Source organism: Psittacula echo (assembly GCF_963264785.1).
Source record: "Psittacula echo genome assembly, chromosome: 2".
Classification (NCBI taxonomy): domain Eukaryota; kingdom Metazoa; phylum Chordata; class Aves; order Psittaciformes; family Psittacidae; genus Psittacula; species Psittacula echo.
This window is the reverse complement of record NC_137737.1, coordinates 138,164,749-138,182,772: the sequence shown is the minus strand read 5'-3', so window position 1 is coordinate 138,182,772 and position 18,024 is coordinate 138,164,749. Positions and strand designations below refer to the sequence as shown.

The following is an 18,024-nucleotide window of genomic DNA, read 5'->3' as shown; positions in this document are numbered from 1 at the left end:
CAGCTCTTATTCTTTTAAATGGGTTAACTAACTGTACACTGAACTGAAATCAACAGTGAGTTTTCAATTTGTTTTTATCGAAACAAATAGAACAAATCCTGAAAATGCAAAAATAAATGTGCTTTGCTCATTTTGGAATAGTTTCAGTCCTGTTGATCCACTTTCCTTAATATGCATTTGATAGCAAGCAATTTGGAAGGGTTAGTTTGTTTTATGTATGTAGGCAATCTACTATTACATATATATACAAGGAAAATATTTATAAATAGCTCTAAAACTTGCGTGTGACACTTGGAAAATCTTTAGTATTTTCTGTTACATGAGAGGAGAGAGACTATCTTACCTGTAATGGGCCAACATTTTGGTACTGAAGAGTTTTGAACAGAGACACTGGTAATCTTGTTTAATCCTTGAGATGTACTTATAAACAAGTACAGCCATATCAGCAGAAGAAAAATATTGGTTGTGAAAGGCCAACAATGTGGTATCCTATCTTTTGGTACAAATACTTTCAGGGGTTTTAGGCAGCAATCAGCAAGTAATAAAAACTTTCTATTAAGGAAATGCATTGTATTTCTGTTTTTAATTCCACCTCCTTCATACTACTACCTACTCTTGGATCGGTTTTCTAAATGTATGCTTTGCTAAAGTCTAGGTTCTTTCATTTTTGCCCTTTAGTGCTTATTTTTGTAGTTATTTGGCATCCCTGCGGTTTACTTCTCATCCCTCCACAGTCCTGGACTTGAGAGATCCAGAAACCTCATTCAAGTGATCTTGAGTTCAGGGGGGCAGACTTGGAGATTGTGCAGGAGAGATCTCTGCTATGTGGTCTGTTAAATTCAACCTGGAGTTTAGTTCACTGAATGTTTTTATGGTTGTGGTTGTCATTAGTTAAAAGATTGTGAGTAGAGATAACTAAGAGGTGGGATTAGAAAAGAGTATGACAACAACTGAGAGAAAAAACAGCTAAAAAGAAAAAGTGAGGGGGAGAAGGTGTATATGGAAACATCGCAGACTAAATGCAGGAATCACTGTGGAGTTGAATGGAAGTGCCGTCATCTTTACCAAGTCTTGGGAAACGGGAGAGGTGCCTGAGGACTGGAGGAAAGCAAATGTCACTCCAGTCTTCAAAAAGGGCAAGAAGGAGGACCCGGGTAACTATAGACCGGTCAGCCTCACCTCCATCCCTGGGAAAGTGATGGAACACCTTATCCTTGGTGCCATCTTAAGGCATGTCAAGGATAAGAGGGTTATGAGGGGCAGTCAACATGGCTTTACCAAGGGGAAGTCATGCTTGACCAACCTCATAGCCTTTTATGAGGAAATAACATTGTGGATGGATGATGGCAGAGCGGTGGATGTGGTCTACCTTGACTTCAGCAAAGCATTTGACACAGTCTCCCACAGCATCCTCATAGCTAAACTGAGGAAGTGTGGTCTGGATGATCAGGTAGTGAGGTGGACTGTGAACTGGCTGAAGGAGAGAAGCCAGAGAGTTGTAGTCTATGGGGCGGAGTCTAGTTGGAGGCCTGTATCTAGTGGAGTGCCTCAAGGATCAGTATTGGGACCAGTATTATTTAATATATTCATCAATGATTTAGATGAGGGAATTGAGTGTACTGTCAGCAAGTTTGCTGATGACACTAAGCTGGGAGGAGTGGCTGACACGCCAGAAGGCTGTGCTGCCATCCAGCGAGACCTGGACAGGCTGGAGAGTTGGGCAGGGAGAAACTTGATGAAATATAACAAGGGAAAGTGTAGAGTCCTGCATCTGGGCAGGAACAACCCCAGGTTCCAGTATAGGTTGGGGAACGACCTGTTAGAGAGTAGTGTAGGGGAGAGGGACCTGGGGGTCCTAGGGAACGGCAGGATGACCATGAGCCAACACTGTGCCCTTGTGGCCAAGAAGGCCAATGGCATCCTGGGGTGTATTAGAAGGGGGGTGGTCAGTAGGTCGAGAGAGGTCCTCCTTCCCCTCTACTCTGCCCTGGTGAGACCGCATCTAGAATATTGTGTCCAGTTCTGGGCCCCTCAGTTCAAGAAGGACAGGGACCTGCTGGAGAGAGTCCAGCGCAGGGCAACTAAGATGATTAAGGGGGTGGAGCATCTCCCTTATGAGGAAAGACTGAGGGAGCTGGGTCTCTATAGTTTGGAGAAGAGGAGACTGAGGGGTGACCGTATTAGTGTATATAAATATATGAAGGGGGAGTGTCACGAGGATGGAGGCAGGCTCTTCTCAGTGGCAAACAATGATAGGACAAGGGGTAATGGGTACAAACTGGAACACAAGAGGTTCCACTTAAACTTGAGAAGAAACGTCTTCTCAGTGAGGGTGACAGAACACTGGAACAGGCTGCCCAGGGAGGTTGTGGAGTCTCCTTCTCTGGAGACATTCAAAACCCACCTGGACACATTCCTGTGTAACCTCATCTAGGTTTTCCTGCTCCGGCAGAGGGATTGGACTAGATGATCTTTTGAGGTCCCTTCCAATCACTAACATACTGTGATACTGTGTGATACTGTGCCTGGTGTCAAGTGCATTAAAGCCTAGACCAAGACAGTAGAAGAACACATCAAAGTCATAGAATCATAGAATAGTTAGGGTTGGAAAGGACCTTAAGATCATCTAGTTCCAACCCCCCTGCCATGGGCAGGGACACCTCACACTAAACCATGTCACTTAAGGCTCTGTCCAACCCGGCCTTGAACACCGCTAAGGATGGAGCATTCACAACCTCCCTGGGCAACCCATTCCAGTGCCTCACCACCCTCACAGTAAAGAATTTCTTCCTTAGATCCAATCTAAACTTCCCCTGTTTAAGCTTGAACCCGTTACCCCTTGTCCTGTCACTACAGTCCCTGATGAATAGTCCATCCCCAGCATCCCTGTAGGCCCCCTTCAGATACTGGAAGGCTGCTATGAGGTCTCCACACAGCCTTCTCTTCTCCCGGCTGAACAGCCCCAACTTTCTCAGCCTATCTTCATATGGGAGGTGCTCCAGTCCCCTGATCATCCTCATGGCCCTCCTCTGGAGTTATTCCAACAGTTCCATGTCCTTTTTATGTTGAGGACACCAGAACTGCACACAATAGTCCAAGTGAGGTCTCCCGAGAACAGAGTAGAGGGGCAGGATCACCTCCTTTGACCTGCTGGTCACGCTCCTTTTGATGCAGCCCAGGATATGGTTGGCTTTCTGGGCTGCGAGCACACACTGAAGCCGGCTCATGTTCATTTTCTCATGGAGTCTTACAAGAACAGAAAAATGTAGAAAAAGCAGAAAGATAAGAACATGTAAATCCACATGCTATAAAAGATGGGAGTACAAAAAGAAGCATTAGTGGAAAAAATAGGCCGCTATTAATCGTGAAGCAAAATTAGAATGAATCTAAAAAATTTTTAGACAGAGGGAATGGGAAGAGATGTTGGGGGGGGGACACCAACCACTTAATGAATTAATAAAAACAAATGTAAAGCCAGATGAGAAGATCAGCAAGTCTTAGTGATCACATTAAACACACACTTTAAAGATATTTCTAGTAGTTTACCTTCTCATTTCCTAAAACAAGTAGTTCAAACAAAAATTCCTACTTTTTTTCCCTCCAGCTTAGTTATATCTCACATCCTGTTTCATATTTTACTTGTGCAAATGTATTTCATATTTCTCTATGCAGAATGTGCTACACTGCAAGCAAGTACATTTTTCATGAGTCAGTGCTATGCAGAATATAGTCTCTGAGGTAACAGTTATGTAGAACTACTAAAGCATTTCTTACGTTTTATTTATTGTTCTGTTTAGTAATGAATTTGCTTTGAAATCCCACAGATGAAAACAAATTTCAGTCATTTAGGGTTGTAGGGTTTTTTTTTAAAGAATATAATTAGTTTCATGAAAGGGGTAATAGAATGAGAATTCACACTGATCTCATTTTGCTTTGTGAAGCTTTTGTGGCTGCTTAGATGATGACAAAAATTCTCTGGGGCTTCCACACCATGGAGATAGGGTGCTTTGCAGCCATCTGTAGAGTCTGATCGCATAATTTGCTGAGAATCCCTATTGGCAACAAATTTAATTAAGCAGTTTCTAGGTATCGTTTATGTGGTTGGTTTTTTTTGCACGTTCTTTTTCTAAATAATTTTTCGGTCACACCTTTGGTGAGACTGATGGAACTCTGTTGCTTTCTTACAAGTGCGTGTAGATTACGCCTTGAAGTTAGGGGCATTCAGCACCCAAAGGGATGCTTAGCACCTTGTGTTATTCAGTGTCTATAACAACAAATAGATATTGCATGAAGTAACTTCTAATAATATTTGTGTGTGCAACTCTGAAATGGCTTGAACATTTCTCCACATTGTATCTTTCTACAAAAATATCATTCTTCGACTATGAGCTTTTATACCAAAGATCCTCAGGGGATAAATGGAGGCTTGCACCACATACAGATGACTGTATTAGTTTCTGTAAAATCCAAGAAAATTAATAAATGGAGTTTATTTTTTGTAGTGCAGTAAATCTTTAATCTGTAAATAGTTTTAAGGTTTGGTTTTTTTTTCCCTGTTTCTTTCAACTAAGGAAATGCTACTTCACCACAAGTTCAAAGACCATCTTTCATGGACTACTTTGATAAACAAGATTCCAAGAATAAAAGCCCTGAAAACTGTAATCAGAACATGCATGAACCTTACCACATATCCAAAAACGTTTTTCCTGATAACTGGAAAGTCCCTCAAGATGGAGATTTTGATTTCGTAAGTATATTTTTATTGTTTATTTTCTTGAACGTTGTTTATTTTGTATGTGCCAAAAATAGTTAATCCTTTTCTATAACTATGTTAATACAAGTAAAATGAGTAAACGTTCAAGAATACTACCCAATTATCTAACCTAATTCTTTATCCTGGTTGTTGAAATAAGTACATTTGCTTACCACAGAACCTTTTTAATAAGGAGTGGTGTGTGACATTAGGAATACACTTCTTTGTAAGTACCTTTTTTTAAGTGTTTGGGTTCTTTATAACTGATGTGTTTAAAGTCTGACCCAGTTCTATTAAAAAAAAAAAAAATTGCTACAGGCATGAAATATTGTGGTGTTGTTTGTTGAGTATCTCAGTAAAACTATTAAGTATTTTAAACTGGATTGAAGCCATTTAATCAGTCTCCTTGGGGGTGGTTAAGATCACCTGCTTGTTGGTACTATTCCAATACCACACATCTCTCTACATAAAATTATTCTATCAAACATCAGTCAGTTGAGTTTAGGATGAGGTTTTTCCCCCTCCAAAATATATGTGGTTTATTTCTTTTTGCCTATGTCACAAATTTATAACAGGGGCAAAAAGAAAATGTTCCTAAGTTATAGGTTACTCTTAAAATGAAATAAATAATTACTGTTTAGAGACTTGATGATACCTATACCTGGTTTTCACCCTTTTTAATTTTTTTTACATGTTTGAATGAAAGTTTCATTTATCTATTGTAGATTAAGCATTTTCCTAACTGCAATGCAGTAGCTAAATATGATCACACGGCACCTTTTTGAAAGCACACTTGGGATTTGGAGAAAAATGTTGTGTTTAATTTTAGGTGACAGCTGTAGGTGTGGGATTTTTTTCCCAGTTTTCACTTACTGCATTTCTACATAAAGCTGACTCTTAAATTTAAGATACTGGAGTAAAGCCAGTTAAATAGCACAGTACATGCTGTTGCTGCTGGAGAGTTTTGATTAAGTCAGATTTTTGTTAGGGTGGGGCTTTTTTCGGCCTTTTTTTAAACTGTAAAATGCAATAGTCATCATCCTGATATTTGACTAACAAAATAACTATGTGCACTATTCATTGGAAAATAATTGGCCATTATTTAAGTGGGGTTATTATAGTGGCGGTAAAATTGCTCTTAGCACAATTTAAAATTCATCCTATCTTTTCTGTTACTTGTTAAGACATGCAAGGGAAAATGATTCTTCTTGTAAAGGCTAAGATCCTGACTCTGTAAGTGCTTATTCATTAATAATTTTTACATGGATAATCCCATGGAACTTGTTGGCGATGCTTGTACATATTAAGCTGCCTTACCAAAATAGGAATTTGTCATAGAACCAAACCTGTGGAGCTGTGATCTTCAGAAAACTCTCTGATCAGTGTTGTAGGCAACCCTTGCTGGTGGTCTTAGTCTAGCAAGTCAGAGACATAAGAATCATAGAATAGTTTGGGTTGGAAGGGACTTTTTAAATGTCATCTAGTCCAGCTTCCCTGTCATGGGCAAGGACACCTTGCGCTAGTTTCTCAAAGCCCTGTCAAGCCTGGCCTTGAACACTTCCAGTGATGGGGCATCTGCTACTTGTCTGGGCAACCTATTCCAGTGCCTAATGGAAGTTACATGTTGTGCAGTTTGCCCTTGGCTTCCTAATAAGGCATGTTGTGAGGCTTGTTGCTACAGAATTATTCTGATGGAAGACCAAATAGGATTTAAGGCAGAGAGAATTTTTTACTTATTTGCAGTGTACATGGTTGAGAGTGGGGCATGGAATATTGATTAAGCATGACAAAAGCCAGATACTTCCATAGATAAGCCAGCCTAAGAAAGAATTTAGCAAGACTCTTCAATTATGGATGTACTGCTTCAGAATAGTTCATTCAAGAATATATTTCTCTGAAGCATCTGGTAGCAGCTGATGTCACATGGGATATTGGTTTTAACAGCCTGCTGGTTTGAACCATAGGCAATTATTATTTATATATTCTAGAAACAATTCTGTTTATATTTTATACAGCGAGTGGCAGTATTGGCAAGTGGCCTGTAAGAGACTTTCTGAAAGGATAAATCAGTGGGCAGCATGCATAATATATTGTCTACTCTTCCTGAGATCAACACAATGTTTTCAGTTGCTGACATGAAGTCTTTAAATGATTCATGAAAGGGATAAATAATGGAAACTTTTTGTACTAAATAATTCAGTTCTGTTTTGTTTGGAGTTAGCCTTAATGGGATGTAGAAAGGGATCCTAACAGTAAATGCTGACAGTCATAATTTTATTTAAAGAAGGGTTTGATACACTAGAACTAAAATACAAGTGATCAAAATCTAATGTAATGCTAGTATGTTCTAGTAGTATTCCAACTTTCTATGAGGAAGAGGAGGTAAGCTCTCTAAGTTGGAGGTCGCTAAACTCAATTGCTGAATGATACCATTATTCTTTCTTATCAATATCCCCTGTTGGCCATACATAGCATGCCAGTGCTGGCAGCCACAAAATGCTTTGCTTGTGAGCCAGGACAGACTGACAATGCCATGCTAAGAAGAGATATTCAAGTGTATAGGATGGAAAGATGTAGAAGTTTATAGTGTATGTGTCACAGCATAAACTAGAGAAGGAATAATGCCACTTAAGTCAGAGGGAGAAGGAAAAAGGAAGAAAACTAGACCCTTACAGACCCCTCCAACTAACCAGTTACTTATTTGTTATATAGTTGAGCTCCGCAGAACTGGGAGCTAATTCTTGAAGCAAAACAGTTTGTTTGCTTTTAGGTCACAGAGATATTTCGTCCTTTTGCTATTATATTTCACTGTTTGATATAACAATACATAGTTATTTTATTTGTTCAAATGACAAATACATGTAATGCAAATACAGCACTTAGTCTTGCACTCTTGCTGATGTTTTTACATGATGTAAATAAATGATACAGGAGACTTTTCTAGGAAGGCATATAAATGAATGTATAAAATCATGCAAATTGAACTTACCACTAGGTCTGGTTTAAAAGTTTTTGTGTGGGCATAGTTTTCTGCCCTGACGTAAATGTTTTTAAAAACTCCTTGCCAATGAAAATAGAAGTGAAGACTTTTCCAAGAATATAAGATGCTTTGGTCATCAATCTGAGCTAAAATAAAGTAGTTTTAGCAGTGTTTTTTTCTTCCGAAAGTACATATTTATGCTTTGTTTTTCAGTGCTGAAGTACATCTGTTTTGCAATTCAGAAGCTGATCTTATTTCTTTTTCACTAATGCCATATGGGAATTTGAGATCCATCTCTGACTGATGGTCTTGCGGGCCTTCAGTTGCATGATCTGTGCTGGTTATTGATGCAGTGCTCCATGAACTGATGAGCAAAAATTGCCACTGCAGACCTAGTTGTTTTGCACTACATTTCTTTTTTGCTTTTATTTTTTTAAATTTTTTTTTAATTTTTTTTACTGTGACAAGAAATGTGCATAGGGTTGTGGGTTGATTTTTTTTTTTTTTTTCCCTCCTGATCTTTGCTTGCAGTTTTTTTATTATATGTTTTTGTTGTCTCATGATAAATTCTGAAAATCGGAAGTACGGGTCTTTGATATCAGTGAATCTTACAGAAATGTGTTTCTGAGGAGGGGTTTGTAAATGCTCTGGTTTGGGTTTTTTTTCCACTTCAGCCTTTGTAATGGAAATGTTGAAGCTCTGATTGGATATAAATCTTACTGAAAAAAAAAGAAATCAAACTAACATTTATTCAAACTTCAGCTTTTATATTAAACTTTCAGTATCTCTGTTTCACACTCAAGGATCATCAGGGATTTTAATTTTCAGTGAATTCTCTCAGATTATAGGCAATTCTTTTGCACATTTTCATTAGTTTTGAGGAGTATGCAGCAGATGGCAAAATTAAAGCAATGTTTTTAACCTTTATTCTGTCAGGTTTTCTTGGGGTTAAGTGGTAGTTTTTATTCACAGCAAACCTTGATGCCATTAAGCCTAATCGACAAGATATTACTCATTGTGAGGAAAAGTGGCATAATGTCCTTGAATAAGTAAAAAAGCCGTAAAGCTATACAGTGGATGGGTATGATATTCATAGAAATGTTAATGATGTATAAGCAGCTTTTCATAATAAGGCTTAACTGTTTAATGGGCCAACTTTGAGTTTTCACTCACCCTTCAGCAGCTTGGATCAGAATGCTGAATAAAGGCAAACAATGTGTTTGTTTCGACCATCTAAGTGATCAGTCCTTTTAAGAAGAGTTGGCTTTTTATAGATATTATGCATTCGTATGACCGTGTTGCTGTTACAATAGCTTTGTTCCTTCTGTGGGGAATGTTTTCCATGAGATATGTACGTGCTGGAGAGAGCTGTGTATTAAATGAGCAGTGTAACTGCTGGTGTTGAAGTAGCTTGCTCAAATTTCTTTTTGTCTTTCACTGTTGAAGATTTTGTGATATTTTGTGTATCATTTATCACATTTTTATGGGCATTATAGAAGATTTTTTTTACCAGAAAAGGTGAAGTTTTAATAAGCAAGAAGTGCCCAGAATTTTTATCAAGTGTAGATAAGCACTTAGCTTTCTAGGTTGACGTACAATGTGTCTGTGTTGTTAAAGAATCTGCTGCTTACATTTTTACTATATCATGACATTTTACATCTCATTAAGACATAAAATGATTAAGAGGTAAAATTGCTTTGCAAATCCTTCTGCCCCTTAGGAATGTGTGTTAGTGTGGGACATGATGTTAACAAAGGATTTACAAGAACTACAGTGAAGTGATATGTAATTGATAACCTGTGTAATTAACATTGCTCAGAATGAGTTGCTGAACTTCATTTGCACTGATTGAATACATTATTTAATTTTAAATGAGTCATTTACTTTTTGTCATGACGTGATAAATTGTAAAAAGGCAAATCTATTTATTATAGCAATGCTAGGGCAATGATTTCTGTCTTTAGTAGAATTATTTCCAAACAGGAATGGTATCCAGATTGTTAAACAGTGAACGTGTAGATCACGTTTTGCAAAAGCTGCAGTATCATGTTTAAGTAGATGCATTTTGGGTGACTTAAAGATTCTGGAATAGCAACAAAAATTTAAAAAGCCGTCTGTTGCTCTAGGCAGAATATTTCCCTGGGTTTCAAACAGAACAAATACGTTAGAGTATAATAATAATGAAATAATAGTATTGTAGATACTGAGCGCTTTAGTTAGCGTTCCAAATGTATAATGTGACAATTGATTCAGTAAGAAAGTAAGTACCATAAAATGACTGAAGACCACATAGAATTTAATTAAAACTTCAGTAATAAAGTCCGGCTGAGTTAGCTTCATTGGAAATACTTTTTTGTCCAAAACCTTGGCTGGTTTACTCTGATTTTATTTAAGCAGCAGATGAGTTTGTTTGGTACAGTCTTCTTTATAATTAATGGGAATGCAAGTATTTAATCTATTTTCAATCATTTCAGATTCCGCTCTAAGTAATTTGGAAATTTTAAATGAAGTATTAACATATATTCATTTGGCTTTGGTTTTAATTAGTTGCTTGAGTATCATGAAGCCTTTCCAGATGCTGACAGGAAGACTGTTTTCTTAATTAAGCAAATATGAAACTTGGGTTTCTGGATTTGCATGAGCTGCAAGCATATGAGATAAACACAAGTAGTATTGGTGTTGACAGTCAGCATGCGGAATTTCATTCATTTTAATTCAGACGTGGCTAACAGAAGAGAGACTATAAAATGAATATAATGATGATAATATGCTTTATCTAGCTCATTTTGTGAGGACAGTGTGAACCTCAGTAGTGGAGGTTTTCTGTACCTCTTGTAACAGGCAGCTGTTACTGAAGCTTCTTGTGCATTGAGTAGTTATTTAAAAATATTAAAGGTGTGGGGAAATTCACTGGGAGAGATACCTGTATTAGGAATCTACTGCAGATGGTTTGGAGGTCATGGCTGTGATTTGTTAGACCTGTGTTGAGGCAGGCAGTAGGGGAGATTGTGCCACCCTGACATACAAGCTAAAAATATAATATTGGTTGCTTGGGCTTGTTTTGGTTTTGTTTTTTTTTTTCCATTAGGGAGAGAGAATGGATGAACCTATTACACTTTTTTTTTTTCTTTTTTCTTTTTTTAACTCTCATTCAAATACTGACTGATTGAACTAAATCCTGTTTGTATGTTCTGACCGCAAAAGGAGAATTATTTTTTCCTGCAGAGAATGGGGGAATACCCTACCTGAGCAGAGTGCTTTTCCAACTTGTATTGAATATAGTATCCTCTTTCTTTTGAACATGTCGCTTCCCATATTAGCATAGAAGTAAATAATTCATCCCTAGTAATGTGTTTGTTTATATAATTAAATTTTTTAGGCTGTAAATGGAATCAATCCTTTCTGTTTATCTTGAATTGTAGGATTATTTTAAAGCTGTAACTCTGATCATGGAATCCTTTGTGCCAAAGTGCCAAGGCTGTACTTCTGAGGTTTTGAAAGGTGAATTGTGCTGTCTGACAAAGGTTATATGAATTCTGTACCCTAAAGGAGCACAGAAAACACCCTTCTAGGCAAAAAAGCTTTTTACATTCTTACATGTAAAAAACACAATTAAAGATTTTTTACTTCCTGACATGCACTCTGAAGATAAGGCAAGAACTCGGGCTTGAACTGCAGCAATTTATTTGAAGTTGGATAGTAAGAAGAATGTCTAATAGGATAACAACACATGACAGCAGATTGCCTCAGAGGGATGCAGAAGTTGCCATTACTGTGAGTGTTGAAGATCTGGTTAGATATACACATCAGGGATGGTTTTGGTGGAGTTGATCCTGCTTGGAGCAGAGAATTGTTGTAGGTGACCTCCTCCTGTAAATATTTCTGATAGTCTTATTTCCTATGGCTTTTTAAGCTACTGCTGGTGGCTGATGATTGTAATCGTAAAAGACATTGAGAATACATAGATCTTACAAGCTCAAGCTTTCAAAAATAGTGACATACAATTTGTTTATTAGGAGCATCAGTATTTTGGAGGAGCTAGACCTTGGGTAACCTTGACAGTTTTTCACAATTACAGTCAACTGTTATTTCCAAACATGAGTCTGCCTCTGGAATATTTCAGCCAAGATTTGGTCAATAAAACTTAACCATGTTTTCTCTCTTGAAAGTTTAAAGTATCTCTGCCATCTTATTTTATCATGTCAAATAGTTTCAATGTGCAGTGTATTTTTTTAATTACAGAACAGTTTCTAGTGAGAAGACACTTTTAAACTTGTATTTCAGCCAACTTTCAAATTCTTAGTATAGAGCTAAGAATGAAACTACTTCACTCTGAAGAGTTTAAATAGAGTTTAAATGCTTGCATCATCTCACACCCCTCGCCCCCCCCCCTTTTTTTCTCATTAGTTTGAATGGAGAGACTGAAGTGTAGCTCTAGTGTATATATTCAGTTATACAGCAAATCTGTAATTTGTGCATAGTTTAAGGAGAACAAAGAAAAGAAGTAAGTGAAGCTGATGAGCTGTGGCAGTGCTTCTGGTTTAAAGTAACATCTTGTTACCTTAGTAACCAGTTGTCTGTACTAACATACCTCTTTGAGATCATTGTGTAATAGCTAAGTAATGTGTATAACCTAGAAAGAGCTTTGAAATACTGGAAAGAAAGAGTTGTGGATGGACAAGTTTTAGATGATCCTTTTTTGTCCATCAGATCAATTCAGTTTCAGGTCTCCTGGTTTTCTCTTACAGAAAAGGAGGAGGGGGGGGAGGAGAAGGGAGATATTTAATCCAAATACTTTCCATGTTGCATGAAGCACTGTTAGTGTCAAGACAGCGTACCACATCTTTGTGTGTAATGTCTGATCCCCAAACTGAGTGCTGACACCAAGGGGGTGTGTGTTCTACTTCAGGGTTCCAGCAGAATTGTTTGAAATGATCTGTATGACAGTATCATGCAAATATACCACCAAAGGACAAAATCTGTTCTTCTACTCTTTCATATGATAATTAATGATAATGAAAAGAAGTAAAAATAAAACTTGCCTCAGGAGAGTGGGCGACTGGAATTTTGCGAGACTGTTTTAAGTTAATTTTTGTAACTGCTTAGTTTTGAAGAGGATTTCCTCATTGTGTGGTTTGGTAAGGAACACAGGATGGTTGTTTTGTTGTTTGCTTTTTTTTTTTTTTTTTCAGTTTAGCTTTTTCTACATTCCCTCCTCTTCTCCCCCCCTGCCCTTTTTCTTTTTTTTCTATTTTTACTGGATTCAAATGGGAACACGAGCACTTGTCAGATAGGATTCTAGCAATTTAACAGAGAAAAATCTGGATTAGTTGAGTGTCTGTGTGGCTAACTCTCAATAATCAAAAAGCTTGTATTAGATTTCTGTGCCTCATGTTTTGATCGGCAGCCAATAAGTGCCATGTGTAGACTGTATATTAAGCATAGAAGTTAAAATATTTCATAAAGTGCTGGAAAATAAATGCTTGACATATAATACTATTGAGCTTTATGAAGAACAGAAAAAATTCTGTGTGGTTTTTGTTTGCAAATAACTTGTAGGATTTGAAGAAAGGGACTTCTGCATTGCCTTCAAATGGAGGGCTCTTAATACTTGGAGTTCTTTGTTATTTGGAATTAATATCTTGAGATATCTGATAAGATTGGACTTAGCACACATAAACCATAATACCAAACCAGGGATTGCCCAGAATATTTTTGTTTACATGTAAGTTTTATTTCTTCTTATAACTTGCATAACTCTGAGATAAAAGAGCACTCCTATGAAACTTGAAAGCAAAACCTGTGTTTGTATAAAAATACACTTACCATTTTCATTTGTATTTTAGTAATGTGTGAAATGTATGCATTAGAATTATTCTCATTATTTGAAGTTGTAGCATTGCTATGCACTAGTCATTTTTGGTGAAAAAGGTGAGGCTTTTTATAGAGATGTATGCAGTGTCAAGCTGTAAACTAACCTTTTGGAGACTTGATTCTTATTTTTCTTTCATTCATTGTTGTTATTTGTGTCTGGATAAAAGTGTGCCTCATGGGTAGTACAAGTACCTAAGTAACAAAACATATGTAAAATCGCCCAAGACAGGGGAACTACACTGACAAACCCAACAAAACCCCTAAATTAATTTGGCAAGTTTTTATACCTATTTCAAGGTGCTGTGAGTAACAATTTAAAAATAAAGCTATGCAAGCCCAATATATAAAGCTGCAGCTATTGTCAAACTCTCTGTAGAAGGGTTAATCTCGTATTTGCTAAAAGCAGTGCAAAGCTCCTACTGATGGCAGTATTTTTAGCTTCTCAGATTATTAAAGAAACCACTTTCATTTGTGTGTCTAAATGTGAAACTGCATTTATAGTTAGGGTTAGAAGTCTCACAGTTTAGACTATTTCTCTCAGTATTCCTTGGTTTAGGATAAGTATGCCTAGTTCCTAGGAAAGAAATACCTTAAGAATTAACACTTATTTAGCATCTTCTTAAAGATCTTGTATTGTTTACATTTACGTTCATGTTGATAGTAGGGGTTGTGCAGATATAAGAATACTAGTCAGAAAATTTAGTTTCTTAATCTAAATAAGATGTACCAGGCCAAAATTGCTGTGTAGGAAGAGCTCTGAAGATACAGTAGCATAGTTATAGCTGTTTCAGAAAGCTGATAGGTGCTCAGCTGAGAGCCCTGACTGCATTTCTCTTGACAATTTGTAGTGTGCCATAGTGAGGACTAAAGTTAGCTTGAACGGTTTTGAAGAATTTAACTTACTCTATTGAAGCACACTGGGGTCATGGATAAGGTTAGGTCCTCAGCTGAGAAGCGGCAACTTTGCAAACTCTGCAACCTTGACTACGTAATACTGCATGAGCATGCTGTAGTGCTTGTAAATGTGAATTGGGTGGAATGTTCCAAAAACATATTTGATGTTTTGTTCCCTCATGGTGTCACTACAGCCCAATGTATTTAGGTATTCAATTGGGTTTAAAATTTGATTATTGTTCTTTCAGGTAAGAATGGAGGAAAAAATACTCTTCCTCATCACCCCAGAAAGTTGTCTAGATCCAAAAAGATGTCTTAGTAAAAACAAGCTATCCAAAAATTGCTGTCTCTTATTTCATTGTGTCCTCTTGAAGATTGTGCATTTTGATATAAAGAATTACCTTAAGAGGGATGTGAATGGAAGAGGAAGCTTTCTTACTGGATGCTGCTTGGGCATTGGTCCCACTAGAACCTGGAGGAGGTGCTTATATTCTTTTAAGGTATTTCTTCATGTGCATCTAGTGGAAAGGTTTGTTTGCTTGGTATGGTGGTATGTTTTTGTGGTTGTATGTTGGTATGTCATTGTATGGTTTTGTGGTGTTTTGTTGTTTATTTCTTTTTTTTTTGTCTGCAGCATCAATTGGATTGTCACTTTCCCAGAATGGTCTTTTATTTTTGGTTCAAGCAAATTGTTACTCTAAGATTCCTTAGATAAGATAGTTACAGTCACATAGTCTAAATGCCATCCACACACACAAAAAGTCACTCTACAGAGATGGATAATCATCTCAAGATGAGAACTGTTACCCTAATAACGTGTAGAGAGATAGCAGTGTGATATTTCTATGGTGCTTGTGATGTGTGTGAATAGGGTCGAATAGGCTTTTTATTTTGCTTTTGCAAATTTGATATTTCATTGCTATTTCTGTTTTTCTAAAGAGTTTCCATTAACTAATTGAATACCACTGTGAGTCAAGATGAAGAGATCGATATATGTAAGCCTACATTCAGACAGATTCAATTAAAGTAGAGAAGGCATTAAATTGAAAAATGAAACTAATGCTTCTCCTTTGGGATCTTGTCTATTACTAATGATTCAGTGAGATGTGAGCACCTGTGTGCAGCCCACCTTCAATGCTACTTCAGACAATCAGAGGAGGAATTGGTAGGAGTGTGTTGATCATAGCACAGCTTGCTGTGTACCTGCTTGGCTGTTTCATTTGTTGTCTCTTGAGCTGGTTAACTTGTCACAGGTTTCAAAGAGACCTGGGTTACAGTAGACGATTTTCCCTACCTCATCTTCTCTGACAACTGCTAGTGTGTTTTGAGTGGTGTAACAAAGAGCCTGTTGAAAGAATGACATTATGGCTAGATAGTGGACCTTTCACACTAAGTGTTTACCAGGATTTAACTTCCAAATTGTGCAGCGCCCTTTTAGTAAAAAAAAAAAAAAAACAAACCACAAAACCAAAAAGCTCAAATAAACAACAACAACAACAAAAAAGAAACAAACAAAAAAACAAACCAAAACACTCCCAAACTAAACAAAAAATGTAAGCCCCAGACAGTTTTTAGAGTAAAAGATTTTTGCAGAAAAAAGGATCTGGAAAAGAGCTGATGTCTCTGAAGAGGATTTCTGAAGGATTTGGGAGAAAGAGAGGTAGGTGGAGGGAGGCCAAGTTCCATGTTACTTAAGCATCCCCACAGCCTGTGAAACTCAAGAGCCTTGTTTTCTCCTGTGCTGGCTGATGACTCTATGGCAACAGCCTGCTGATCATCTCAGAGGTGGGCTAATTCAAAACTACAGGGGAAAACAGCAACATTGGAAACAGTGGTTAGTTTGAAACTACCTGACCTGTTTTCTGTGTTTTAAAGAGCTGTTGCTATGGCAACAGCAGCTCAGCCAGGACCCAGTGCTGTGACGTTTCAGAGGTTCAGCAGTCATGTGCGTGTGGAGGGGCTGCATCCTTTCCAGCACAAAGCTATGTTCCATGCACCCACCTTTTTGACAGATACCTACGCTACCCTAGAATTAACACAGATACTTAAGAAAACATATTACCTAAATCCTAATGCAGCAGTTTCCTAATATTCCTTTGTTCATCTCAATTTTATTGCAGCTTCACAAAATAGAGCACCTCCAAAGAAAAATAGTTGCCATAATCAATTGTCCTCAAACTAGACACCATGATCATTTTGTTCTGCAATTCCATATCCCATGTTATGGAAGTCATAAGCTGTTTGACCATGGATTATGTAGAAATTAATTCCAGATCTGAGATGCCTTCATTGAAAATTAGCTTGACAGTTTTAATCACTGAATTACTATCTGAAATGCCTTTGCTGCTGCCAGTCGCCATTATAACATATGGGGTTTTACAGATGGGCCAGTTCAAGAAACTATTTTACAGCTTTAAATTGAAAAATCAATGTGGTAAACTTCACCTGGCATCTGGAGTGTACTGTGCTTATTGGGAAAACTGTTACTCAGTAAGTGGACAACAGTATAGCATGCTAACAGAAATATTTGGTTAGTAGAAAGTTTTGGTTAGTAGATTCTACTGTAATCCAATTTTCAACTTAGTGCAGTTTTTTTTTATTACAGAGCAAGAAGAGTGCGTGTAATGTGGTCCGTGTCTGAAAGAGAAGTACATTCTTGCCAGGCACAAATTTTGAGAAGTCCTCATCACAGGAATAGGTGGGGGGCCCAGACAAGCACCTCAGTTATAGTAATACTAGAGCCTTTGCCTTACTGAGTAGGAGCTATGAGAAGAAAGAGCACACTAGCTAGCTGCCTTTTTTCTTTCTTTCTTTCCAAATTTGTTAGCATTATTTTGGATTTTTTCATGTTGAGCTATGCATTGAAAACCTTCCTCCATCTCTGACAAGCAGACTGGAAGATCAAATAGGAAGGTGAATGTTCATCTGTGATGTTTATTTTATTGGTTGTCTGTGGAAAAAGTGATGTGATAATTGTGAGGGATTCTCACCTAATTTCATTAAGTGCAAACAAGTGTTAAAAAAGTTGTTCAGGTGTTGAAATCAAATGGTCAGAAGTTAAAGAGGTGATGTGTTTATGATCACTTGACCCACTATATACCCATTCTTTAACTGAGTTTTAACTCACAGTCATATGATTAAAGAATGTGTTTAGTAAGAAAAAAGCAAAATTAAGGTTTCTTAAGGAGTTGTAAGATATTCTTCCCTAATGTCTTTCAAGTATTTGACTTCACATTCTTCCAAACAGTTTTATACATAAAATCATAGAAGGTAATTTTGTATCCATTTTAAAAGGAAAAGGAGGAAGAAAAGCAACATCTAATCCATGCAAGCAGAATAGCCCTCCACTACATAACATTGGTGAGGTTTGAGAACTGAATTGTAGACCATTGGTACCCAGATCACAGGGTCTTCAGTTGTTAGAATAAGTGTGCTGACTTGTAGAGGGAGGAAATCAAAAGGAGAGGAATAGGCTGCTGGGAGCTCAGGTAGAAGGAAAGGAAGGAAGGCTGACTTAGTCTTT

The 18,024-nt window shown here is 37.4% G+C and overlaps 1 protein-coding gene across 3 annotated transcripts in view; it reads left to right on the top strand.

Moving 5' to 3' along the window:
• STK3 (serine/threonine kinase 3) overlaps positions 1 to 18,024 on the top strand; it is a 135,133-nt gene that overhangs the window by 82,653 nt on the left and 34,456 nt on the right. For 2 of the 3 annotated variants that reach the window (XM_080610085.1, XM_080610087.1), the window contains 2 exons: positions 4,572 to 4,747; positions 14,876 to 16,220. In XM_080610085.1, coding sequence (XP_080466211.1) covers positions 4,572 to 4,747; positions 14,876 to 15,202 — 503 coding nt within the window. In that variant the 3' untranslated portion in view covers positions 15,203 to 16,220. Of the gene's footprint in view, positions 1 to 4,571; positions 4,748 to 14,875; positions 16,221 to 18,024 lie in introns of those variants that run through there. The other variant, XM_080610086.1, reaches the window with a different exon arrangement.